The sequence below is a fragment of the Oncorhynchus gorbuscha genome, linkage group LG02, assembly GCF_021184085.1.
Source record: "Oncorhynchus gorbuscha isolate QuinsamMale2020 ecotype Even-year linkage group LG02, OgorEven_v1.0, whole genome shotgun sequence".
Lineage (NCBI taxonomy): Eukaryota > Metazoa > Chordata > Actinopteri > Salmoniformes > Salmonidae > Oncorhynchus > Oncorhynchus gorbuscha.
In genome coordinates, this window is record NC_060174.1 from 16943789 (window position 1) to 16970940 (window position 27152).

Here is a 27152-nt window from a genome sequence, read left to right on the forward strand (position 1 = left end):
CTTCTATCCTGCACAATACATCTGTTATCAAGTACTCATCATGTCCTTCTATCCTGCACAATACATCTGCTATCAAGTGCTCATCGTGTCCTTCTATCCTACACAATACATCTGCTATCAAGTACTCATCATGTCCTTCTATCCTACACAATACATCTGTTATCAAGTACTCATCGTGTCCTTCTATCCTGCACAATACATCTGTTATCAAGTACTCATCATGTCCTTCTATCCTACACAATACATCTGTTATCAAGTACTCATCGTGTCCTTCTATCCTACACAATACATCTGCTATCAAGTACTCATCATGTTCTTGGTGAACTGAATTAGGGTTGTATTATTATGGCAAACAAATGACATTTTGCAACAGAAAATAAGCACATGTTTCTTATTGGACAAGTTTAGATAGCATGTCCCTGTTTCACACTGTTCCCACACACCCTGTGGGTCACCAGAACCCATAACACCTACTGTAACTGTAAATGTAACTGTAACTGTAACTGTAACTGTAACTGTAACTGTAACTGTAACTGCTCTAAAAAAGATTGACAGTGAAAAGTGAACCTTAATGCGTTGACAAAGCAGCAATGCAGAAAGACAAACACAGAAAGGCAAACCGCGGGAGGCTGTTTCCACTTACTCCACATAATCCTGCACAGGCTCTCAGAAACATGGGTGTGATGTTAGTTCAGACAAAATAGCAATGAATATATTTGAATAATACATATTCAAATGAAAATAATGTGAATTTGAGATTAACTAGAAAACAGGGAGAGGACAGGGAATCCAAACACACATTCACGCAAGTGCATGCCTACCTACATACCAGGGCACTTAAGAAAGCACACACACTCACACACACACACACACACACACACACACACACACACGCACGCACGCACGCACGCACGCACGCACGCACGCACGCACGCACGCACGCACACACACACACACACACACACACACACACACACACACACACACACATAAACATAAACAGAGAGACACACATAGACACAGACAGACAGACAGACAGACAGACAGACAGACAGACAGACAGACAGACAGACAGACAGACAGACAGACAGACAGACAGACAGACAGACAGACAGACAGACAGACAGACAGACAGACAGACAGACAGACAGACAGACAGACAATGACTCTAGAGCCGTCAAGTCTGAGGGCTGTCAAAACAATACAGTGTCAGGGTGGATGGCTGGTTTCTTACCTTCGATGGCGAAGGGCTTGCCCACAGTGAGCAGCTTGCAGTCTGCGTCGATGGACACCTCGTAGTCCAGCAGGGCCTTGTCCATGATGAAGGCATCAAGCTGAGGGGGATCTACCCTTCAACACACAGGGAGAAGGGGTTATACACATCCCAATCACCACACACCATACAGGCCAAACCTCAATCATAAAACACCAAATAGCCCACGTCCCAATCACAACACAACAAATAGGCCACGTCCCAATCACAACACAACAAATAGGCCACGTCCCAATCACAACACACCAAATAGCCCACGTCCCAATCACAACACAACAAATAGGCCACGTCCCAATCACAACACAACAAATAGGCCACGTCCCAATCACAACACACCAACTAGGCCACGTCCCAATCACAACACAACAAATAGGCCACGTCCCAATCACAACACAACAAATAGGCCACGTCCCAATCACCACACACCAAACAGGCCACGTCCCAATGACAACACACCAACTAGGCATTTACATTTACATTTACATTTAAGTCATTTAGCAGACGCTCTTATCCAGAGCGACTTACAAATTGGTGCATTCACCTTATGACATCCAGTGGGACAGTCACTTAACAATAGTGCATCTAAAACTTAGGGGGGTGGGGTGAGAGGGATTACTTAACCTATCCTAGGTATTCCTTAAAGAGGTGGGGTTTCAGGTGTCTCCGGAAGGTGGTGATTGACTCCGCTGTCCTGGCGTCGTGAGGGAGTTTGTTCCACCATTGGGGGCCAGGGCAGCGAACAGTTTTGACTGGGCTGAGCGGGAGCTGTACTTCCTCAGTGGTAGGGAGGCGAGCAGGCCAGAGGTGGATGAACGCAGTGCCCTTGTTTGGGTGTAGGGCCTGATCAGAGCCTGGAGGTACTGAGGTGCCGTTCCCCTCACAGCTCCGTAGGCAAGCACCATGGTCTTGTAGCGGATGCGAGCTTCAACTGGAAGCCAGTGGAGAGAACGGAGGAGCGGGGTGACGTGAGAGAACTTGGGAAGGTTGAACACCAGACGGGCTGCGGCGTTCTGGATGAGTTGAAGGGGTTTAATGGCACAGGCAGGGAGCCCAGCCAACAGCGAGTTGCAGTAATCCAGACGGGAGATGACAAGTGCCTGGATTAGGACCTGCGCCGCTTCCTGTGTGAGGCAGGGTCGTACTCTGCGGATGTTGTAGAGCATGAACCTACAGGAACGGGCCACCGCCTTGATGTTAGTTGAGAACGACAGGGTGTTGTCCAGGATCACGCCAAGGTTCTTGGCGCTCTGGGAGGAGGACACAATGGAGTTGTCGACCGTGATGGCGAGATCATGGAACGGGCAGTCCTTCCCCGGGAGGAAGAGCAGCTCCGTCTTGCCGAGGTTCAGCTTGAGGTGGTGATCCGTCATCCACACTGATATGTCTGCCAGACATGCAGAGATGCGATTCGCCACCTGGTCATCAGAAGGGGAAAGGAGAAGATTAATTGTGTGTCGTCTGCATAGCAATGATAAGAGAGACCATGTGAGGTTATGACAGAGCCAAGTGACTTGGTGTATAGCGAGAATAGGAGAGGGCCAAGAACAGAGCCCTGGGGGACACCAGTGGTGAGAGCGCGTGGTGAGGAGACAGATTCTCGCCACGCCACCTGGTAGGAGCGACCTGTCAGGTAGGACGCAATCCAAGCGTGGGCCCCAACTCGGAGAGGGTGGAGAGGAGGATCTGATGGTTCACAGTATCGAAGGCAGCCGATAGATCTAGAAGGATGAGAGCAGAGGAGAGAGTTAGCTTTAGCAGTGCGGAGCGCCTCCGTGATACAGAGGAGAGCAGTCTCAGTTGAATGACTAGTCTTGAAACCTGACTGATTTGGATCAAGAAGGTCATTCAGAGAGAGATAGCGGGAGAGCTGGCCAAGGACGGCACGTTCAAGAGTTTTGGAGAGAAAAGAAAGAAGGGATACTGGTCTGTAATTGTTGACATCGGAGGGATCGAGTGTAGGTTTTTTCAGAAGGGGTGCAACTCTCGCTCTCTTGAAGACGGAAGGGACGTAGCCAACGGTCAGGGATGAGTTGATGAGCGAGGTGAGGTAAGGGAGAAGGTCTCCGGAAATGGTCTGGAGAAGAGAGGAGGGGATAGGGTCAAGCGGGCAGGTTGTTGGGCGGCCGGCCGTCACAAGACAGATTTCATCTGGAGAGAGAGGGGAGAAAGAGGTCAGAGCACAGGGTAGGGCAGTGTGAGCAGAACCAGCGGTGTCGTTTGACTTAGCAAACGAGGATCGGATGTCGTCGACCTTCTTTTCAAAATGGTTGACGAAGTCATCTGCAGAGAGGGAGGAGGGGGGAGGGGGCGGAGGATTCAGGAGGGAGGAGAAGGTGGCAAAGAGCTTCCTAGGGTTAGAGGCAGATGCTTGGAATTTAGCGTGGTAGAAAGTGGCTTTAGCAGCAGAGACAGAGGAGGAAAATGTAGAGAGGAGGGAGTGAAAGGATGCCAGGTCCGCAGGGAGGCGAGTTTTCCTCCATTTCCGCTCGGCTGCCCGGAGCCCTGTTCTGTGAGCTCGCACGTCCCAATCACCACACACCAAACAGGCCACGTCCCAATCACAGCACACCAACTAGGTCACGTCCCAATCACAACACAACATACAGGCCATGTCCCAATCACAACACAACAAATAGGCCACGTCCCAATCACAACACAACAAATAGGTCACGTCCCAATCACCACACACCAAACAGGCCACGTCCCAATGACAACACACCAACTAGGCCACGTCCCAATCACCACACACCAAACAGGCCACGTCCCAATCACAGCACACCAACTAGGTCACGTCCCAATCACAACACAACATACAGGCCATGTCCCAATCACAGCACACCAACTAGGTCACGTCCCAATCACAACACAACAAATAGGCCACGTCCCAATCACCACACACCGACTAGGCCACGTCCCAATCACAACACACCAACTAGGCTACGTCCCAATCACAACACAACAAATAGGCCACGTCCCAATCACAACACACCAACTAGGCCACGTCCCAATCACAACACACCAACTAGGCCACGTCCCAATCACAACACACCAACTAGGCCACGTCCTATTTGTTGTAAACCACAAACCAAAAAGGCCAAGTTTGAAATTGACCATGTCTCAATCCTACGCACCACACATCAAAAAGCTATGTCCTCCCTCATTCCAGATTCAGCACATGGCCCTCGTCACCATCATGTTTATACTTCATGTCTCAGTGTAAATGGGGGGCTCAGAATCAGTCCTCCAGGGAAATTGGACAGAAGGAGAAGGGTAAAGCAAAGCCATTAGATATATGTTTTATTGTCACATATTAATCGCCTGTCTGACTAAACAAAACCGGAATGAATGCAGACAGAGTACAGTGCCCAAATCAGGCACTCAACTTCCATTATGATGCTGACTCCTGACTAGGCACATCAGCTGAACCAGAGAGGATTATGGGTCATGGGAACTATCATAATTGAGGTTCAAGATGTCAAAACTGCACATTATCAAACGTGTCAGCTTTGGAGTTCTCTGACTTCAGCTTCAATTGTAAGGAGGGGATGACCTCTTGGGTAAGAAATCAACAGTGGATATTACCAGCAATTTTCTGGCACTTTGGCTGTTTAATCAAGCCATCCATCAAACCACCCACTTAGAAGAGTGGACTCTTATTCCAGAAGGGATAAACTTGTCACGTCTACTCCCGCTCCCCATCCCTGGCGCTCAATGTCGCCGGTTTACTAGCCACTGGTCCTGGCAACCCATCATTATGCTCACCTGGCAACCCTCATTACACACACCGCTTCAGGTAGTATTGTTTATGTTTTCCTTGTTACATGCTGCTCTTGTTTTGTATTCGTTCCATGGTTGTTTTCATTAAAATCACACTACACTTGCTTCCAGACTCCCTGGGTCTACGTTACAGAATACTACCTCGAAAATATGGATATATATAGATATATACAGTGGGGAGAACAAGTATTTGATACACTGTTTTCCTACTTACAAAGCATGTAGAGGTCTGTAATTTTTATCATCGTACACTTCAACTGTGAGAGGCGGAATCTAAAACAAAAATCCAGAAAATCACATTGTATGATTTTTAAGTAATTAATTTGGATTTTATTGCATGACATAAGTATTTGAATACCTACCAACCAGTAAGAAGCACTCCTGTTCTCCACTCATTACCTGTATTAACTGCACCTGTTTGAACTTGTTACCTGTATATCAAAATATATATATTTTACCTGTATATCAAATACTTGTTCTCCCCGCTGTATATATATATATATATATATATATATATATATATATATATATATATATATATATATATATATATGGCAGACTGTTGGCGAACAGAGACACCTACTCCACCAATACCACGATCAGCTGGCCCAACTGCATGCGACTACGGATGAGGTCCTTCGCATCCTCCACCACCTCGACACCACACGAGAGGATTTACTTTCAAATAGCAGAGCCCTCTACCATGAGTCAACCCAGCGAACCAGTCTCCCAGCCTACCCAGTAATCTGCCCAGGTCACCGATGCCCAACTGCCCCTCCCGGGAAGATATGACGGGACTCCTTCCAAATGCCGAGGCTTCCTACTCCAGTGCTCCTTCTATTTCGCTCATCAGATGGGAGCCCCCACCAGGAGAGGTCCAATGTTGCCACGGTCATTTCCCTGCTGACCGAGTGAGTGTTGGAGTTTGCTACGGCCATCTGGGAGAGAGGAGAGGAGGAGCTGGGTTCCTATGAGGGGTTCATAGCTCTGTTCAGGGCAGTCTTTGACCATCCACCGGGTGGCAAAGAGAGAGGTGGGTGACTACTCCAACTCTGGAAGGGTGCCCAGACTGTTGCGGAGTACGCCCTCACCTTCCAGACTGTGGCAGCCCCCAGTGGATGGAATGAGCCGGCCACTCCACACCCTATTCTGAAGAGGACTGCACAAGGATGTCCAAACGGAGTTGGCTTGTCGGGACGACAACGTTTCCCTGTACTATTACGCACGTCACAGCACCCTCAACGCCTACCCTTTCTCATCACCTCTGCACCAGTGCACAAAGTCAACCTTGGCCTCCCGTGGCTTCAACTTCATAAACCCACCATCTCCTGGTCTAAGATGAGAATCATCGCCTGAGGACCAGGATGTCGGAGGAACTGCTTTCCCACACCCTGTGGTTCAATGTCGATTCCTTCCCTGTCCTGTGAGTGCCCTTTAGCCCATCAATCGTTGCTCCCATATTGTTGGCCCCGTGGTGTGGGACGTAGATATGGACATCTGCCTAGCTCTAGAGAGGGAACCCACTCCTACCACCTGCCCTCCAGAGCGCATCTACGTCCCTGCGGAGGTGAGAGATCAGCTGTTGACCTGGGCACACACATCCCTCGCCACTGGATATCCAGGTAACACCTGGATATCCAGGTCTCCCTACCACTCTCCAGGTCTCTGAGGCACTGTTCCAGCAGGTCTTCCGGCACTATGGCCTTCCGAAGGACATCGTCTCCGACCGTGGCCCCAAATTCACGTCACGGGTATGGAAAACCATAATGGAAAAGCTGGAGGATACTTCCGGGTACCGGCCTCAGTCTAACGGGCAGGTGGAGATGATGAACAAGGAGCTAGGGAGGTTCCTGAGGAGTCACTGCCAGGACCGGCAGGGAGAGTGGGCCCGATTCCTTCCCTGGGCGGATTACACCAAGAATTCATTGCATCACTCCTCCACCGGGCTGACTCCCTTCCAGTGTGTTCTGGGTTATCAGCTGGCCCTGGCTCCGTGGACCCCGAGCCAGACTAAAGCTCCTGCGGTGGAAGAGTAGTTCAGGCACGCAGAAGAAGTTTGGAAATATGCCTACATGAGGCTCCAGCGTGCCATCCACCACCAGAAGAAGCAGGCGGATCGCCACTTCAGTGAGGCTCCCGTGTTCCATCCTGGTGATTGCATCTGGCTCTCCACCAGGAACCTCCCACTCCGCCTGCCCTGTAAGAAACTGAGCCCCTGGTTTATGGGGCCGTTCAAGGTTCTCCGGAGGGTCAACAAGGTGACATATAGATTACAGCTCCCCACAAACTACCAAATCTCACCCTCGTTTCATGTCTCCCTCTTCAGGCCAGGCTGAAGCCGCCTCCCACGACACACTTCTAGGTTATTTTGTAACACAATATTCAAACATGTCTATGTGGATACTGGCTAACCTTGTCAAAAGATTTTTACAAAACTAAGATAAAATAGGAGGATCCACAGTCTACACAATCACAAGTTCAAATGACAGTTGTCTTCTCTTTCTTGGTCTAAATTGAACTATAACCTTCCACCTGATGATCAACTTTGCAGCCTTGTGTCTCTAAAGAGTCAGACAACACACGTAGAGAGACAGTTTTTTTGTGTGTGCTCCCTTTCCTATTTGATCTTGTTTTGAAGCAATACCACTGGCCTCTCCTCTCCATTGCCTTTCTCTTCTGCCTTCCTTGATGACAGACCTTTCTTTGAGGAACACAACAAACACTTCTCCCAGAGGAAGACAGAGCAGACAGAGAAAGTATCTATCTACTCTGTGCTTGAATTGATCCACCTCTGGCCAAATAACTTAAATAACACTTACAGTGCCTTGCGAAAGTATTCGGCCCCCTTGAACTTTGCGACCTTTTGCCACATTTCAGCCTTCAAACATAAAGATATAAAACTGTATTTTTTGTGAAGAATCAACAACAAGTGGGACACAATCATGAAGTGGAAGGACATTTCAATATTTCAAACTTTTTTAACAAATTAAAAACAGAAAAATTGGGCGTGCAAAATTATTCAGCCCCCTTAAGTTAATACTTTGTAGCACCACCTTTTGCTGTGATTACAGCTGTAAGTCGCTTGGGGTATGTCTCTATCAGTTTTGCACATCGAGAGACTGAATTGTTTTCCCATTCCTCCTTGCAAAACAGCTCGAGCTCAGTGAGGTTGGATGGAGAGCATTTGTGAACAGCAGTTTTCAGTTCTTTCCACAGATTCTCGATTGGATTCAGGTCTGGACTTTGACTTGGCCATTCTAACACCTGGATATGTTTATTTTTGAACCATTCCATTGTAGATTTTGCTTTATGTTTTGGATCATTTTCTTGTTGGAAGACAAATCTCCGTTCCAGTCTCAGGTCTTTTGCAGACTCCATCAGGTTTTCTTCCAGAATGGTCCTGTATTTGGCTACATCCATCTTCCCCTCAATTTTAACCATCTTCCCTGTCCTTTCTGAAGAAATGCAGGCCCAAACCATGATGCTGCCACCACCATGTTTGACAGTGGGGATGGTGTGTTCAGGGTGATGAGCTGTGTTGCTTTTACGCCAAACATAACGTTTTGCATTGTTGCCAAAAAGTTCAATTTTGGTTTCATCTGACCAGAGCACCTTCTTCCACATGTTTGGTGTGTCTCCCAGGTGGCTTGTGGCAAACGTTAAACGACTCTTTTTATGGATATCTTTAAGAAATGGCTTTCTTCTTGCCACTCTTCCATAAAGGCCAGATGTGTGCAATATACGACTGATTGTTGTCCTATGGACAGAGTCTCTCATAGTGATCATGGGCCTCTTGGCTGCATCTCTGATCAGTCTTCTCCTTGTATGAGCTGAAAGTTTAGAGGGACGGCCAGGTCTTGGTAGATTTGCAGTGGTCTGATACTTCCATTTCAATATTATCGCTTGCACAGTGCTCCTTGGGATGTTTAAAGCTTGGGAAATCTTTTTGTATCCAAATCCGGCTTTAAACTTCTTCACAACAGTATCTCGGACCTGCCTGGTGTGTTCCTTGTTCTTCATGATGCTCTCTGCGCTTTTAACGGACCTCTGAGACTATCACAGTGCAGGTGCATTTATACGGAGACTTGATTACACACAGGTGGATTGTATTTATCATCATTAGTCATTTAGGTCAACATTGGATCATTCAGAGATCCTCACTGAACTTCTGGAGAGAGTTTGCTGCACTGAAAGTAAAGGGGCTGAATAATTTTGCACGCCCAATTTTTCAGTTTTTGATTTGTTAAAAAAGTTTGAAATATCCAATAAATGTCGTTCCACTTCATGATTGTGTCCCACTTGTTGTTGATTCTTCACAAAAATACAGTTTTATATCTTTACGTTTGAAGCATGAAATGTGGCAAAAGGTCGCAAAGTTCAAGGGGGCCGAATACTTTCGCAAGGCACTGTATAAACACCCATGGATACAATCAAACGTAGGTTAAAGTGCCTTTAAATAGTATCGCTATGGATGTAGCTCAGAGGTGCCATGGACAATCTTACTCTAGGAGTGATACTGCAGGTGAAGGCTTTTTGTCCCAGCCCCACTCGAACATACCTGATTCTACTAAGCAGCTGCTCATTAGGACCTTGATCGGCTGAATCGGGTATGTGAGTGTATGGCTGGAACAAAAGCTTGCACACCCTGTAGCTCTCCAGAAGTAGGGTTGTGATCTCTTACTTGAGGGTGGACACTCCATCGGGTGTGGTGGGCTCATTGTAGCGCCTCATGTACTCGTGCATCTCTGGGAAACTCTTCTTCATGTACTCTTCAGCGCTGCTCTCCCTCACCGTGCCAAACCTGAAACCATGGGATGGGTGATGGAGCTGGGGTGGAAGGGAAGAAGGGAGAGGGGGAAGGAATGAAGGGAGAGGTGGAAGGGATGAAGGTAGAGGGGAAAGGGATGAAGGGAGAGGTGGAAGGGAGGGAGAGAGAGGGGAAAGGGATGAAGGGAGAGGTGGAAGGGAAGAAGGTAGAGGTGGAAGGGATGAAGGTAGAGGGGAAAGGGATGAAGGGAGAGGTGGAAGGGAGAGAGAGAGAGGGAAGATTCGAGAGATAGAGGGTGAGGGAGAACAAGATTGTGGCGGGAGAGTTAATAATGAAAATAAATACTCACCTTGGCGTCGTGGATCCCCGATAGCTCCTCGAAGGTCTTCTCGCCGACCATGACGGCGGCCAGGTTGGCTGTGTAGCTGGACAGCACCAGCAGGCAGAATATGGCCCACAGGTTCATCAGAAACCGACCCGTCCAGCACTTGGGCGTCTTGCTGGAGACCGTGCGGCCAAACAAGATGGCGTAGCAGAGGTTGAGCGCAGACGAGTAGGAGAAGACGCGCAGGCGGTTGCGTCCGTGTGGCGTCATGCCAAACGGGCTCTTCCACTCATAGAGGGTGAGGAAGAGGGCGGTGATATGCAGCGCCACAAAGATGCCCACCCACATAGACCAGTGCAGGGGCCACATGAAGGCGCCGATGGGCGCCGCCGTGTCCTTGCTGCGCACCAGGATGCCCAGCGAGGTGGAGAAGAAGGGCGAGGTGAAGTCGATGACACGGCTGCGTACTGAGTTAATGCTGAATGAGGTGACGGCCATGTCGGCCACGCCATTGAGCAGGTCACCCACCAGCCCAGTCCAGCGGCCGCTTTTCGATGCACCGTACTTCCCGTCGCCCACGATGTACAGGTCGTACTCGAAGTGCATGTCCTCTGACATTTTCTCCAGCAGGTCTATGCAGTATCCGTAACAACACTTGCCGTAGTCCGTGGGCAGGAAGGTAGAGTTTCCCGTGGCACGCTCACTGAAGTAGTGCTCCAGCATATCCGAGCTGTTTGTCCCCGCGTCCAGGCAATACTGTCCTGCCGGACAGTTCCCGTCCTCATCCACCTCCCGCGTGAATACGAAGGGGTGCTCCACTAGGGTGACTACCCGCACCCGGCTGCCTGCCACAGGACTGCTGGCTCGCCACCGGCCCCCGCCCCGCCTCCCCTGGCCCTCCCCCCGGCCATGGCCCTTGCCATTGTGCCCTTGCCACAGGCCCTGGTCCTCCACCTCCAGATGGCCCCCCTCCCAGCTGCCCACTGTCACCCAGGTGGGCTGGCCCACCGCGTCCCGCTGCAGGCTCCAGATGTGGAATCGCTGAGAGGTGAGAACTCGGGATAGGTTCCTCTGCACCGACACCGGCCCCGTCAACCCTGAGAACGATGTGTTGGACAGGAACCTATAGGCCAGAGGAGATCACATTAGATTACAGGACTTCATTACCCTTCAGGCTATTTAGTGCATGCATTTGAGTCCCAAGATATTGCATTTTCTATAGATGATTTCTATGGTGTGGTGGCGGGGGGAGGGGAACATGGACTTCTGGCCACAGGGATAGTGAGTCAGACTGTACAGTATCAAACTCATTTCAGGAAATGCACAGTGAACTCCAAAATGTGATCTGATTGTAACCACCTACACCTCTTCTCTCCACACCTGACCTGCAGCACAGTCCAGACAGGCACCTTAGCTACTGTAGCACAACATGTCAAAAGCAGGATTGGCATCTATTGAAGCCAAACTAATCCATCCTGCACCTGCAGCAAGGCCAGCAGTGTATACCATCACCACTCTGATTGACAGCTAGTCATTTCCCCATGGCTAGGATTGGCTATCTTTCTGGCTGACACCTTTTTGGCCTCACCCCAGACTCTGAATGCCAGGCTCTGCTTAGTTGAGCGAGTGAGTAGTTCATTTCCATGTGAAAACCTGCCCCAGTTCATACATTTCTGCCTCGGATCCATGGTGAAATGCTAGCCCCTAGCGGTTAGCCCTTCAATGAATTACGGCATGGTGGTTTAGCTTAGCGCTAGCGGTTAGCTTAGCGAAGGGGTCACTTCAGGAAATACAGATCCAGCCAATCCCATTGGCTGAGGGTAGCTGTGACAGTCATGTTGTGTCAGGATGAATGTGTGCAGCCATCAATAACTGAGATGACACCATGTGATCGCCGCTGAACTTCTTTCATCGAAAATTAAAAGGTCATTTGTCTCCAAACCTTTAGGTCATTAATTTCTCTCTGTCTCAGCCTACATCCCCCCTCCTCCCCTCTTTCTTCTCAACCCCACACAAGGTAAAAGGATGCTATTACATCATTACATTGAAAGGCTATGTGTTCCTCTTTGACAGTAGGCACAGGTTGCAATTACTTAAAAGCATCCACCTCCCTCACCTCAACCTCTTTGGGTTTCTATCTACTGCTCTCATCAACCCTCATGCATTTCTCTCATGATCCATTCCTTCCTCCCCTGAAGCCCTCTTCTCTCTCTAATAGTTGCTCTGTTATGTAGCTGTAATTATGTGTCTAGGTGACATTATGATTATCATGGCGTTGTTCATGAGCAAATCGCAGTTATCTCGACATCGTCTTTACTCTGCACTACATTTAACATTTAAGTCATTTAGCAGACGCTCTTATCCAGAGCACTTAGGCAATCACCTTATGACATCAGTCAAACCCAAAACTTAGTTAGATGGCCCTCCTAAATGACAAACCCATTAGTTAGATGGCCCTCCTAAATGACTTGGTCGAACTGAATATAGTTTTATTATAGTTATAAAGGGGTGCTTTCCAAAATGTTGTAATCATTCTCCTCTGCGTTGACGCCCCAGGCAACAAACACTACTCCTGAAAAGAAGTGCTAACTGCTTACTGCTCAAAATGACTTGCCTCTTTCAGCCAATTAATAAATGCAACATGGTGCTCTAGCATTCCAGACCCACAAGCTATTGCATCATTTCTGGTGTATCGTTTTCCCCAACATGATATAGCTGAGCCTAGTTACAATTGGTCCAATTGAAGCTCATTCTACTGTGTTTTGTGCTGAGACGCTGGCTGCATGGCTAGGTTGCGCAGCTGTTGTTACTCTGGTCTGTGGCAGATACAGCAGTTGTAAAGCTGTGTGCTGCTGTTGCTCTGCACTGCTCTGAGCCACGCAGAGACAGAAAGGACTGTGGGCTCTTTTGATAAGGGAGCCTGGCTGCCCTGTTGGGGAGGCAACTGACTGGAACTCATGAATAAAGCTTAAAACTCTACCCTCCTCCACTTCATGTTTGTATTCCAGCTGGATGAGTGCATGCGTGTGCATGTGTGTGTGTGTTTGAAAGAGAGTCTGTCTGTCTGTCTGTCTGTCTGTCTGTCTGTCTGTCTGTCTGTCTGTCTGTCTGTCTGTCTGTCTGTCTGTCTGTCTGTCTGTCTGTCTGTCTGTCTGTCTGTCTGTCTGTCTGTCTGTCTGTCTGTCTGTCTGTCTGTCTGTCTGTCTGTCTGTCTGTCTGTCTGTCTGTCTGTCTGTCTGTCTGTCTGTCTGTCTGTCTGTCTGTCTGTGTGTGTGTGTGTGTGTGTGTGTGTGTGTGTGTGTGTGTGTGTGTGTGTGTGTGTGTGTGTGTGTGTGTGTGTGTGTGTGTGTGTGTGTGTGTGTGTGTGTGTGTGTGTGTGTGTGTGTGTGTGTGTGTGTGTGTGTGTGTGCACATGCATGCGTGCGTGTGTGTGAGAGAGAGTCTGTGTACGTATGTGTACAAACACACTCCAGCCTCTCTCCAAACACTGGAGGCTGCATCTATCATTGTGTTTAGAAGAGCTGCTTTGTGGTTGGGGGTGACGAAAAGTCTGACCTCAGCAAGAGATAGGCCTATTTGCAGTCTCCTGCGAACACTGACACTGGGAGAGAATCACTACTTAACTGTCTACAGCACTTACCGAACCAATTCGTTATAATAACATGGACTTGAAAACACTATTCAGACACAACTTGGCTAAAAGGAGATGCAACAGAATGTAATACAACAGTATGCATGTATGTGTATGTGTGTGTGTGTGTGTGTGTGTGTGTGTGTGTGTGTGTGTGTGTGTGTGTGTGTGTGTGTGTGTGTGTGTGTGTGTGTGTGTGTGTGTGTGTGTGTGTGTGTGTGTGTGTGTGTGTGTGTGTGTGTGTGTGTGTGTGTGTGTGTGTGTGTGTGTGTGTGTGCGTGTGTGCGCGTGCATGTGCGTGTGGGTGTATGTACACTGAGTATATAAAACATTGAGAACACTTGCTCTTTCCATGACAGACTGACCAGATGAATCCAGTTGAAAGCTATGATCCCTTACTGATGTCACTTGTTAAAAATCCACTTCAATCAGTGTAAATTAAGGGGATTTTTAAGCCTAAACATAATTAAGACATGGATGTGTGTGTGCCATTCAGAGGGTAAATGGGAAAGACACAATATTTAAGTGCCTTTGAAGGGGGTATGGTAGTAGGTGCCAGACGCACCGGTTTGTGTCAAGAACTGCACGCTGCTGGGTTTTTCAAGCTCAACAGTTTCCTGTGTGTAACAAGAATGGTCCAACACACAAAGGACATCCAACCAACTTGACACAACTGAAGGAAGTGTTGGAGTCAACCCAATATTAGGAAGGTGCTCCTAATGTAACAGCACTTACAGTTGACCGGGGCAGCACTAGCAGGGCAGAAATTTGACGAAATGACTTGTTGGAAAGGTGGCATCAGTGCCACGTTGAAAGTCACTGAGCTCTTCAGTATGGGCCATTCTGCTGACAATGTTTGTCTGTGGAGATTGCATGGCTGTGGACTCGATTTTATACACCTGTCAGCAACGGGTGTTGCTAAAATAGCCAAATCCACTAATTTGAAAGAATTTCCACAAACTTTTGTATGTATGTATGCCTTCAGAAAATATTCACATGCCTTGACTTTTTCCACATTATGTTGTGTTACAAAATGGGATTCAAATTGATTTAATTGTCATTTTTTTCAACGATCTACACAAAATGCTAACATTTGTAAAACATTAATGAAAAATAAAACACTAATATATCTTGATTAGTTAAGAATTCAACCCTCTGAGTCAATACATGTTAGAATCATCTTTGGCAGTGATTACAGCTGTGAGTCTTTCTAGGTAAGCCTCAAAGAGCTTTCCACACCTGGATTAAGCTAAATTTGCACATTATTATTTTTCAGATTCTTCAAGCTCTGTCAAATAGGTTGTTGATCATTTCTAGACAGCCATTTTCAGGTCTTGCCATAGATTTTCAAGCAGATTTAAGTCAAAACTGTAATTCGGCAACATTCCCTGTTGTCTTGGTAAGCAACTCCAATGTATATTTGGCCTTGTGTTAGGTTATTGTCATGCTGAAAGGTGAATTTGTCTCCCAGTGCCTGTTGGAAAGCAGACTGAACAAGGTTTTTCCTCTAGGATTTTGCCTGTGCTTAGCTGTATTCCGTTTCTTTTTATCCTAGAAAACTGCCTAGTCCTTGCTGATGACAAGCATACCCATTTCATGATGCAGCATCACCATGCTTGAAATTTCAAGGAGTGGTACTCAGTAATGTGTTGTATTGGATTTGCTCCAAACGTCACACTTTGTACTCAAGACAAATAGTACATTTCTTTCCCACATTTTTTGCAGTTTTACTTTAGTACTTTATTTCAAACAGGAAGCATGTTTTGGAATATTTGTATTCTGTACAGGCTTCCTTCTTTTCACTATGTCATGTAGGTTAGTATTGTGGAGTAACTACAATGTTGTTGAATCATACTCAGTTTTCTCCTATCACAGCCATTAAACTCTGCTTTAAAGTCACCATTGGCCTCATGGTGAAATCCCTGAGCGGTTTCCTTCCTCTCTGGCAACTGAATTAGGAAGGATGTCTGTATCTTTGTAGTGACTGGGTGTTTTTTTTACTGCTCTACTGAGGGACCTTACAGATAATTGTATGTGTGGGGTACAGAGATGAGATAGTCATTCCAAAATAATGTTAAACACTATTATTGCACACAGAGTCCATGCAACTTTTGTATGTGACTTGTTAAGCAAAGTTTTACTCCTGAACTTATTTAGGCTTATTTAGGCTTGCCATAACAAAGGTGTTGAATACTTATTGACTAAAGACATTTCAGCTTTTCATTTGTAATTGATTTGTAAAACATTCTAAAAACATAATTCCACTTTGACATTATGGGATATTTTGTGTAGGACAGTAACAAAAACTCAACATTTTGTCCATTTAAATTCAGGATGTAACACACCAAAATATGGAAAAGATGAAGGGGTGTAAAGATATTTGCTCATCTTTATCAAGGGTGCCAATAATGGTGGACCTGACTGTGTGTATGTATGTAAACTATTATTTTAAACCTCCAGAGACTTTGTGAGTTAAAGGTTCAAAGTAAATCAGCCTTACCTGGCAAGGTACTGTCCGGAGGAGGGCACCTCGTGCTTGTTGGGTTTGTCGTAGCAGTTGACCATGTTCTGGATGAGCGCCAGGTCTGGGCGTACCACTGTGGCCGCTGACACTGCCCGGCCTACCAGCTGGAGTGCGTCGCGGATGTAGAAGTCCAGCGGCTTGCGCTCCACTTCACCGTAGGCCAGCAGACCCAGGGGTAGGCCGATGGAGTGCAGGGCGTCGGGGCTCAGTGGGTAGCCCAGCACCCAGTGCACCATGGGCAGCGTCAGCCCCAAGTCCTGGGCACTCTGCAGCACCGCCGCGGCACACTCTGGGTCGCCCCCAAACAGCAGCACCGCGGCCGGTGGTGGGATCTGACTTGGGCCCTGCCCCCGGAAGTGTTCTGAAAGGAAGTCCTGGATTTGGGATTCTGCTGGGCCAGCATGGGTGAGGTTGAGGAGGGCGCGGAGTTGCCAACGGTTTGCACCACAGCCCAGGTGGCTCTGGAGGTCCAGTAGTTCCAGCAGGCCATCCTCCTCCCAACCCTGGCACAGCACGGCCATGCGCTCCTGCCAGCCGCTCCGCTGGAGGACGGCCAGCAGCAGCTCCGACAGGCCCGACGGGGGGATCCGAGTAACCATCTGTAGGTGGAAGCGGTTCTGGGAGGAGAGAGAGAGAAAGAATCAGAAACCGTGTCAGATCCAAAGAAAAGAACTGGAGCATGAGTCTCACAATTGCTGTAATCAAACAGCATTGCTCACACTTTGTAAAGCTCAACTTTGTTGGAATATGACATAGTAGTTACATTTGGCAAAGCAATCTACATATGGTCTTCACAATCTCTTCTGTATGGTTAGATTCTGGGTTAAATTTGGAACATTGTTATACTCAGAAGTATAGTATCTGAGGAGTGAAAGAGACTAGTTTTTACATCAGAAGTTAATGGTTATCTGTAGGAGCCAGATGGCTTTGGAATGTGTTGGGTGGACGGAAGGAAGTCACAAGGATTGCTATAGGGGATACGGATGGACATTTGTGGGTTAGGCAAATGAGGGGTTGAGGTCAGGTCAGATCCTCTTAAGGGAGAAATGATGGTTTATTACCCTCTTACCCTCTTCCTGTCGAACCATAATAGATGTAAGGATTGTCGAGGAGGAGCAGTGCCTAAATTGGAGTATATATACATGTACTTGTGGTGGTGGAAACATGTTTTATCTGAATGCAGCTGTATTGACCCTTTGGGTAGAAAAAACTTGTTTAAGCTTTCATAATGTCCGTTGAGTTTTTACTCTGAGAATTAGAACAGTATGAAATGTGGTTATTAAGTTGTGAAGCATGTAGGGCTTATAAAGGCATCATGAATCATTCATTTCCGAAAAAATTACAAAGAAAAAGTCAGAACCAAAACAAATGACTGAGTGACATATGGACACCCTAAAGGCTTTTCTTTTTGAAACACTGGAGAATGCAACTCTAATCACTGATTGAAATTCAAACACCCTCTGTATGTTAAACGATGGAGAAAAGTGGTTATCTTTTAAATCCCTTTTTTTTAATGAAACAAAAACTGTGGTGAGCTTCAAGCTTATGCTCTCCCTAGCCACTCTTTGACTCAAAAAGCAATATCACCGGATAAGAGGGACGATTTCAAACCGCCTGTTTCAAAGGCCTTGGTTTGATTACCACTACATACCCATTCAAAATTGGGGTGCCCGTTTCCGTAACCCTCCCTGACATGTTGCTAATTCGCTTCGCTGCAGAAAACAGACAGGAGAGATGGAAGCACAAATTGCAATTCATGCTCTATGTCGGGTTCCCCCTTGTGTGTGTGTGTGTGTGTGTGTGTGTGTGTGTGTGTGTGTGTGTGTGTGTGTGTGTGTGTGTGTGTGTGTGTGTGTGTGTGTGTGTGTGTGTGTGTGTGTGTGTGTGTGTGTGTGTGTGTGTGTGTGTGTGTGTGTGTGTGTTGGTGTTTGCCTCTCTCCGACTCCTGCAACCTCAAATAGCTGCTGGGACAGGTGCATCAGAGGATAAGTTGAAAGGTGAATGTTTGATACATGTGTGTTTGCAGGCAGCAGCCATTAACCATTTCAATGAAGCTCATCAAAAGTATTCTTCTGCTCCAGATAAAGAGATCAAAGCTTGGTTTCTCCTGGGACTGAGGGAGAATGAGCTTTGTAGTGTGGCACCCAGTGAGTCAACTCCTCCCTGGGCATAGAGGAAGAATAGACTGATGTTGCCGCCAGAGGCCAGAGGTTGGAAACCCCCTAGACTGAGCAGAATTAACAAAAAGGCATAATGCGTTTATAGTTCACTTCGAAGTGTGCTGAGACCCTTTTGTAATGTACTGAAGCTCACAATAACTGCTTACTATTGCATGCATGTCAACCATTCGCTGCCTGCACCCGCACGCCCGACTAGCATCACCACCCTGGATGGTTCCGACCTAGAATATGTGGACATCTATAAGTCCCTAGATGTCTGGCTAGACTGTAAACTCTCCTTCCAGACACATATCAAACATCTCCAATCTAAAATCGAATCTAGAGTTGGCTTTCTATTCCGCAACAAAGCCTCCTTCACTCACGCCGCCAAACTTACCCTAGTAAAACTGACTATCCTACCGATCCTCTACTTCGGCGATGTCATCTACAAAATAGCTTCCAACACTCTACTCAGCAAACTGGATGCAGTTTATCACAGTGCCATCCGTTTTGTTACTAAAGCACCTTATACCACCCACCACAGCGACCTGTATGCTCTAGTCGGCTGGCCCTCGCTACATATTCGTCGTCAGACCCATTGGCTCCAGGTCATCTACAAGTCCATGCTAGGTAAAGCTCCGCCTTATCTCAGTTCACTGGTCACGATGGCAACACCCACCCGTAGCACGCGCTCCAGCAGGTGTATCTCACTGATCATCCCTAAAGCCAACACTTCATTTCGTTCCAGTTCTCTGCTGCCTGTGACTGGAAGGAATTGCAAAAATCACTGAAGTTGGAGACTTTTATCTCCCTCACCAACTTCAAACATCTGCTATCTGAGCAGCTAACCGATCGCTGCAGCTGTACATAGTCTATCGGTAAATAGCCCACCCAATTTTACCTACCACATCCCCATACTGTTTATATTTATTTACTTTTCTGCTCTTTTGCACACCAGTATCTCTACCTGTACCTGACCATCTGATCATTCATCACTCCAGTGTTAATCTGCAAAATTGTAATGATTTGCCTACCTCCTCATGCCTTTTGCACACAATGTATATAGACTCTTTTTTTCTACTGTGTTATTGACTTGTTAATTGTTTACTCCATGTGTAACTCTGTTGTCTGTTCACACTGCTATGCTTTATATTGGCCAGGTCGCAGTTGCAAATGAGAACTTGTTCTCAACTAGCCTACCTGTTTAAGTAAAGGTGAAATAAAGAAAATTTAAAAGAAAATTAACTATAAACAGGTGGCATGGTGTCAGTGAGTCGGGCTTGACAATGACTTACACATGGCACATAGGCAAAAGTCCTGTCATCAAAGTCCTGTCATCTTCGTATGAATACTCATACTGTAAGTAGCTTTTCATGGTAAAGTCTACACCAGTTGTATTAGGCACATGTGACAAATACAATTTTATTTGACCCCTCATAAATCAGTTCAAAGACAACCTTCAATAACATCTCACTGAGACCACAGGAGTATATTGTGTGTGAGTTAGTCCTGTCTTGCAAAGCAGTATCAAAATAGATTTCAACATTTCAATGATGGGCGGCAGGGTAGCCTAGTGGTTAGAGCGTTGGACTAGTAACCGGAAGGTTGCGAGTTCAAACCCCTGAGCTGACAAGGTAGAAATCTGTCATTCTGACCCTAAACAGGCACTGTTCCCAGGCAGTCATTGAAAATAAGAATGTGTTCTCAACTGACTTACCTGGTAAAATAAAAAAATAAAAATAGAGGAACATACATTTGAAGTTGGAAGTTACCACACACTTAGGTTGGAATCATTAAAACTCATTTTTCAACCACTCCACAAATTTCTTGTTAACAAACTATAGTTTTGGCAAGTCGGTTAGGACATCTACCTTGTGTTTGACACAAGTAATCTGTCTGTAAACAATTGTTCACTGTATCACAATTTCAGTGGGGCAGATGTTTACATACATTAAGTTGACTGTGCCTTTAAACAGCTTGGAAAATTCCAGAAAATTATGACATGGCTTTAGAAGCTTCTGATAGACCAATTGACATAATTTGAGTCAATTGGAGGTGTACCTGTTGATGTATTTAAAGGCCTACCTTCAAACCCAGTGCCTCTTTGCTTGACATCATGGGAAAATCTAAAGAAATAAGCCAAAACCTCAGAAAAAAATGATAGACCTCCACAAGTCTGGTTCATCCTTGGGAGCAATTTCCAAACGCCTGAAGGAACCACGTTCATCTGTACAAACAATAGTACGCAAGTATAAACACCATGGGACCACGCAGACATCATACCACTCAGAAAGGAGACACGTTCTGTCTCCTCGAGATGAATGTACTTTGATGTGAAAGGTGCAAATCAATCCCAGAACAACAGCAAACGACGCTGTGAAGATGCTGGAGGAAACAGGTACAAAAGTATCTATATCCAGAGTAAAACGAGTCCTATATCGACATAACCTGAAAGGCCGCTCGACTATGGTTTGCAACTGCACATGGGGACAAAGATCATACTTTTTGGAGAAATGTCCTCTGGTCTGATGAAACAAAACTAGAACTGCTTGGCCATAATGACCATCGTTATGTTTGGAGGAAAAAGGGGGAGGCTTGCGAGCCGAAGATCACCATCCCAACCATGAAGCACGGGGTGGCAGCATCATGTTATGGGGGTGATTTGCTGCAGGAGGGACTGGTGCACTTCACAAAATAGATGGCATCATGAGGTAGGAAAATTATGTGGATATATTGAAGCAACATCTGAAGACATCAGTCTGGAAGTTAAAGCTTGGTTCGCAAATGGGTCTTCCAAATGGACAATGACCCCATGCATACTTCCAAAGTTGTGGAAAAATGGCTTAAGGATAACAAAGTCAAGATATTGGAGTAGCCTTCACAAAGTCCTGACCTCAAACCTATAGCAAATTTGTGGGCAGAACTGAAAAGGTATGTTCGAGCAAGGAGGCCTACAAACCTGACTCAGTTACACCAGCTCTGTCAGGAGGAATGGGCCAAAATTCACCCAACGTATTGTGGGAAGCTTGTGGAAGGCTACCCGAAATGTTTTACACAAGAAAAACTATTTAAAGGCAATGCTACCAAATACTTATTGAGTGTATGTAAACTTCTGACCCACTGGGAATGTGATGAAAGAAAGAAAAGCTGAAATAAATCGTTCTCTCTACTATTATTCTGACATTTCAAGATTCTTAAAATAAAGTGGTGATCCTAACTGACCTAAAACAGGGAATTTTTACTAGGTTTAAATGTCCGGGATTGTGAAAAACTGAGTTAAATTTATTTGGCTAAGGTGTTGTAAACTTCCGATTTCAACTGTATGTAGGATCTTAATTTGATCACCTTGTTGCAGGAGAACTTTCATGCAATGCAGGAATTGTAAAACTTGTAGTGTATTGTTAGTGCATTTGATGTTTCAAAAGGCTTCTCAAATTGTTTAATTTCCACTTTGAATTTTCAACTTGATTTTTTCTTACGATAAATCAATCAACCCCTACAAGAAAATCCATTAACTATAATCCACATAATAATTCACATTTCCTATTCCTGCAATATTATTTCCCTGCTATAGAACAATGGCTCAAATTAAGATCCTACGTATTCTTAGAGGTCAATAAGTGCCTATAGAAGGTCTACACCCCACATTTTGTTACGTTACAAAATAGAATTGAAAATTATTTAGTTGTATTTTTTTTTGTCTACACAAAAAGACTCTGTAATGTCAAAGTGGAAGAAAATGTGTAACATTTAAAAATATTTTTTTAAATAAAAAATATACCTCGATTACATAAGTATTACATAGGTATTCACCCCTCTGAGTCAGTACATGTTAGAAACACCTTTGGCAGCTATTACAGCTGTGTCTTCTTGGGTAAGTCTCGGTGCTGTGCACACCTGTATTGTGCAATATTTGCCCAATATTATTTTCAAAATTAGTCAAGCTCTGTCAAGGTGTTTGGGATCATGGCTACACAGCACAGATTTATGTCAAAACTGTATCTTGGCCACTGAGGAACATTCACTGTGGTAAGCAACTCCTGGGTAGATTTGGCTTTGTGATGTAGGTTATAAAAATATGTATCATCAGGAATAAGGTTTTGAAATGTCAAGGAGATATAAGAAAGCTCAGGATTTTGTTTTGTTTTTTTGGAAATATATTTAACCCCATATTTTGTTGGCATAAAACTACCTCCATACTTCTATTAATTTGTGTGGGTTACCTTCAGATGAGTCCCGTGGGGCTTGTGCGGAACAGAGAACACCATCGTGTTCGTGAGTCTCATCTTTCCATAGAGTGGTCATATTAGTTAGAAGGCCAAACCGTTCGAACACTACAGACGTTTTTGTGAGAATACCGATTTTCAGGATGTCTTGTGCTCTGACAAACAGTGCTGTAGCTCTGTCACGTTCCATCGCAGATGTGTAAGGGTGACATAGATGGATGTGGCGGATTGAGACACAGCCCATGCAAAAAAAGATATCTCAAACTTAAACTGACAGATTTTGATGGGGATTTTTTTCATTATGTTCAATAGATTGAGACTCTTAAGGACTAAAAATATATTCAATGTCTGATTAGTTGTAGTTACTCATCTTCCAATCACTGCCCTACTATACGAAGCTTTCGAAAAGCTCTCTGGTCTTTGTAGTTGAATCTGTGCTTGAAATTGAATACTTGACTGAAGGACCTTACATATGTTTTATGTATGGGGGACAGAGGAAGGATTAGTTATTCAGAAATCATGTCAAGCCCTATTTTTCCCCACAGAGTGAGTCCATATAACTTGTTACGTGATGTATTAAGCCACATTGTACATCTGAACTAATTTAGGCTTGCTTAATTAGACAAAGGGGTGAATACTTATGCAACTACTATATTTTAGTTATTTAATTTGTATTAATTTGTAAAAATGTGTAGAATTTCCTTTTCACTTGGACATTATGCACTATTTTGTGTAGATCAATGGCAAACAATTACAATTACATCTATTTCAATCCCACTTTGTAACGCAACAATGTGAAAAAAATTCAAGGGGGTGTAAACTTACTATAGGCACTGTAACTAATGACTCCAGTAACCTGAGGGAGGACAAAGGGACAAGGACATTATCTGATAGTCTGTTTGATTAGAACCTGGAACAAAAGAGAGAGAGAGAAGAAAAGTGAAGAGGGATATAGTGGGCAACCATAGAATGACAGCTCCATTTAGAATCCAATCTTTCTTACTCCTGGAAATAGAAATAAATAGAAAAGGAAAATTGAGGGAATGAAAATGTAAGTCTCCGTCCCAAATCCTTTACCACACAGCAGCAGCCAAAATGATTTCTCCAACACTTTACTTACAGACAGCAGGCAGTCAGTTTAAGCATATAAAGGTGTGCACCCCCATAAGAGTTACACATTCTATTTCTAAAGCACCCCCCATGACTCGGTGTGTAATTAATTAAAATACTGATGATGACAGAGGGAGAATCTGGGGAATGGAGGTGGACTTGGGGACACTTGTTAGCGTTGCGCATATGTAAAGTTTGCTCCCCTTCTTTTCAGACAGAATAAAAGGAAAAGATAAAACCATGAAACTGTCTTTATTTACCTTTTCCCCTCAGATCTTATCCCTCTCCCAAAATCCTTGTTATACCTTTGGTTGAAACACTTCTGTTTTATACCCTCCAAATATATACAGAACCATGAACCTGCCTTTGTTCACACTTTACATTCAGATCTTATCTGTCTCCCAATCTTCATTTTACCTTTGGTTCAATTTTATATTTTATAGCCTTTGGATTAGAATCTAGCAGACAGCAACTGTGGATGAGGAATCTAGCAGGCAGCTACTGTGGACTAGCAGTCTAGCAAGCAGCAACTGTGGACCAGGAATCTTGCAGGCAGTCACTAAAGACTGGGAATATAGCAGGCAGTCACTGTAGACTAGGAATCTAGCAGGCAGCTACTATAGACTTGGAATCTAGCAGGCAGCTACTGTGGACTAGCAATCTAGCAAGCAGCAACTGGGAATCTAGCAGGCAGTCACTGTAGACTAGGAATCTAGCAGGCAGCTACTATAGACTTGGAATCTAGCAGGCAGCTACTGTGGACTAGCAATCTAGCAAGCAGCAACTGATGTACCAGGAATCTTGCAGGCAGTCACTAAAGACTAGGCATCTAGCAGGCAGTCACTGTAGACTAGGAATCTAGCAGGCAGCTACTGTAGACTAGGAATCTAGCAGGCAGCTACTGTAGACACTTGGAATCTAGCAGGCAGCTACTGTAAACTAGGAATCTAGCAGGCAGCTACTGTAAACTAGAAATCTAGCAGGCAGTTACTGTGGACTAGAAATCTAGCAGGCAGCTACTGTAAACTAGGAATCTAGCAGGCAGTCACTGTGGACTAGAAATCTAGCAGGCAGTCACTGTGGACTAGGAATCTAGCAGGCAGTCACTGTGGACTAGGAATCTAGCAGGCAGTCACTGTGGACTAGAAATCTAGCAGGCAGTCACTGTGGACTAGAAATCTAGCAGGCAGTCACTGTGGACTAGAAATCTAGCAGGCAGTCACTGTGGACTAGAACTCTAGCAGGCAGTCACTGTGGACTGGTGTACAGTGAGTAAATCCAGCCCCAGGGGAAGGACAGAGTTCAGACAGATGGAATAGAGGTGAGTGAGGTGGAACACCCAAGGTTTCCTATTTATTCTCTCTCCCTTTCCTTTTTTATACCATCCCTTTTTTATTTTTCATGTATTCATGTTTGATGGGATGTTACAAGCGGAGTTCGTTGAGAGTTGAGGAAGAAAGCAAAACGCCATGTCAGAAGGACTACAGTAGGTCCCTCCTGAGCAAGACAAGGATCTTATCAATTACAGACTGAATGGAAGAGCTAGCTACAAGAGGCTGGCTGTCAGAGCAAGGAGTCGTGACTGTTTGCCTGCACCCGGGTCTGTGGTGATCCCACAGCCCTGTTACACAAGAGGACAAGTTGTGTGTTACGGTATGTTTTTCTGCCTGGAGCCTACCTGACCAATGTCATATCCCTCATGCCGATCGCTCTGCACTCACACGCAAGACATAGGCCTACATTATGTAGCCAATGAGCAAGCAGCCAATGACCCATTCTGGAACCCTGTCCATGGTTTAGAGTTTGCCTTCAAATACGTTTGACTTCTAAAACTCAAGAGACACGACTCTGTAGACTGTAGTTAGCTGTGGCGCGGCGCAGCAGAAAGGGTTGCAAGCTGAAACTCTGCAGGGGTAGAAACAATCGGGGATTGAAAAACCCACTGAGACGCAACAAAACAGTGGCGTGTGCTAAACCTCAAACTCTAAGTGACAGATTTATACATCAACATTGCCTATGCACTTGAATTCATACGTAAACAAAAAAAATTGGGAATGCTGCGTATTCTTCCTCTGGCGGTTTGATCTCTGAATTGTTACGTTTATCTTCTCCCATACAGAGGCTCTGATAGACAGCAGGCTTTGTGTCTAATGCAGACTCTTCTACTCGGCACAAATCTTAATTTATTCTACATTTCAAGTGACAGTGTTTATCTGCCTTACAATAGTCAAGTGCATTGTGAAGTTAAGGCCCATAGCTAGCTAAGAACTTTCTCAGTACTCCACAGATCACTCAAACCCAAGTGAGCATGACCTGAATATGAAAAACTGGGAATTTGCAACAGTAGAGATGAGACAGAATGTTAGAGAATCTATTCCTTTCTTTGGTTCTCATCTCAGTTTAGGCTATATTCATTGGTTTCTTTGTGAATGTTCACTGGAAAACCTTTTTCAGACTGGAGTAATGTCTCTGTTGGAATGCGCCTACGTGGGCCTATAATTTCACGTTTGTGTGGTATCTAGCCAGCTACCATAGCATAAGAATATCAATCCACTCCATACAATAATTTTCTGAAACTACAGCCAATCAAGTTATCGTTACTATAAAAGCTATTTCTAAAGAGATTGCTTATCATCAGAAATACAGCGTTTCATCGTGTTAGAGTAGTAATAACACGATAATGACACAGTCAAAATGATATTCCAGAGAGCTTGATCTGACAATTTTCTGATCAATGGAGAAATCCATAACAGGGATTTAAAACCAGTCATGTGTAATGTGGAGAAAACTCTTAAGTAATCTCTCTGGTATGAAATGTGCAGACTAGGCTAGACTCCCGGACAGTGGTGGGAAAAGGACGCAATAGTCATACTTCAGTAAAAGTAAAGACACCTTTAAAAGGACTCAAGTAAAAGTGAAAGTCACCCAGTAAAATCCTACTTGAGTAAAAGTCTGAAAGTATTTGGTTTTAAATATACTTAAGTATCAAAAGTAAATGTAATTGTTAAAATATCCCTAAGTATCAAAAGTAAAAGTGTAAATCATTTCAAATTCCTTATATTAAGCAAACCAGACGGCACCATTTTCTAGTGTTTTATTTATTTACGGATAGCCAGGGGCACGCTCCAACACTCAGACATAATTTACAAATGAAGCATGTGTTTGGTGAGTCCGCCAGATCAGAGGCAGTAGGGATGACCAGGGTTGTTCTCTTGATAAGTGTGTGAATTTGACAATTGTCCTGTCTTGCTAAGCATTCAAGTACTTTTGGGTGTCAGGGAAAATATGTGGAGTAAAAAGTTTTCTTTAGGAGTGTAGTGAAGTAAAAGTAAAAGTTGTCAAACATATAAATAGTAAAG

The 27152-nt window shown here is 45.2% G+C and overlaps 1 protein-coding gene across 1 annotated transcript in view; it reads right to left on the reverse strand.

Moving 5' to 3' along the window:
- LOC123989554 (glutamate receptor ionotropic, NMDA 3B-like) overlaps positions 1-27152 on the reverse strand; it is a 115940-nt gene that overhangs the window by 22524 nt on the left and 66264 nt on the right. The window contains exons 2-5 of the mRNA XM_046290649.1: positions 16275-16915; positions 10168-11266; positions 9732-9877; positions 1235-1350 (exon numbers count right to left, since the gene is read on the reverse strand). Coding sequence (XP_046146605.1) covers positions 1235-1350; positions 9732-9877; positions 10168-11266; positions 16275-16915 — 2002 coding nt within the window. The remainder of the gene's footprint in view (positions 1-1234; positions 1351-9731; positions 9878-10167; positions 11267-16274; positions 16916-27152) is intronic.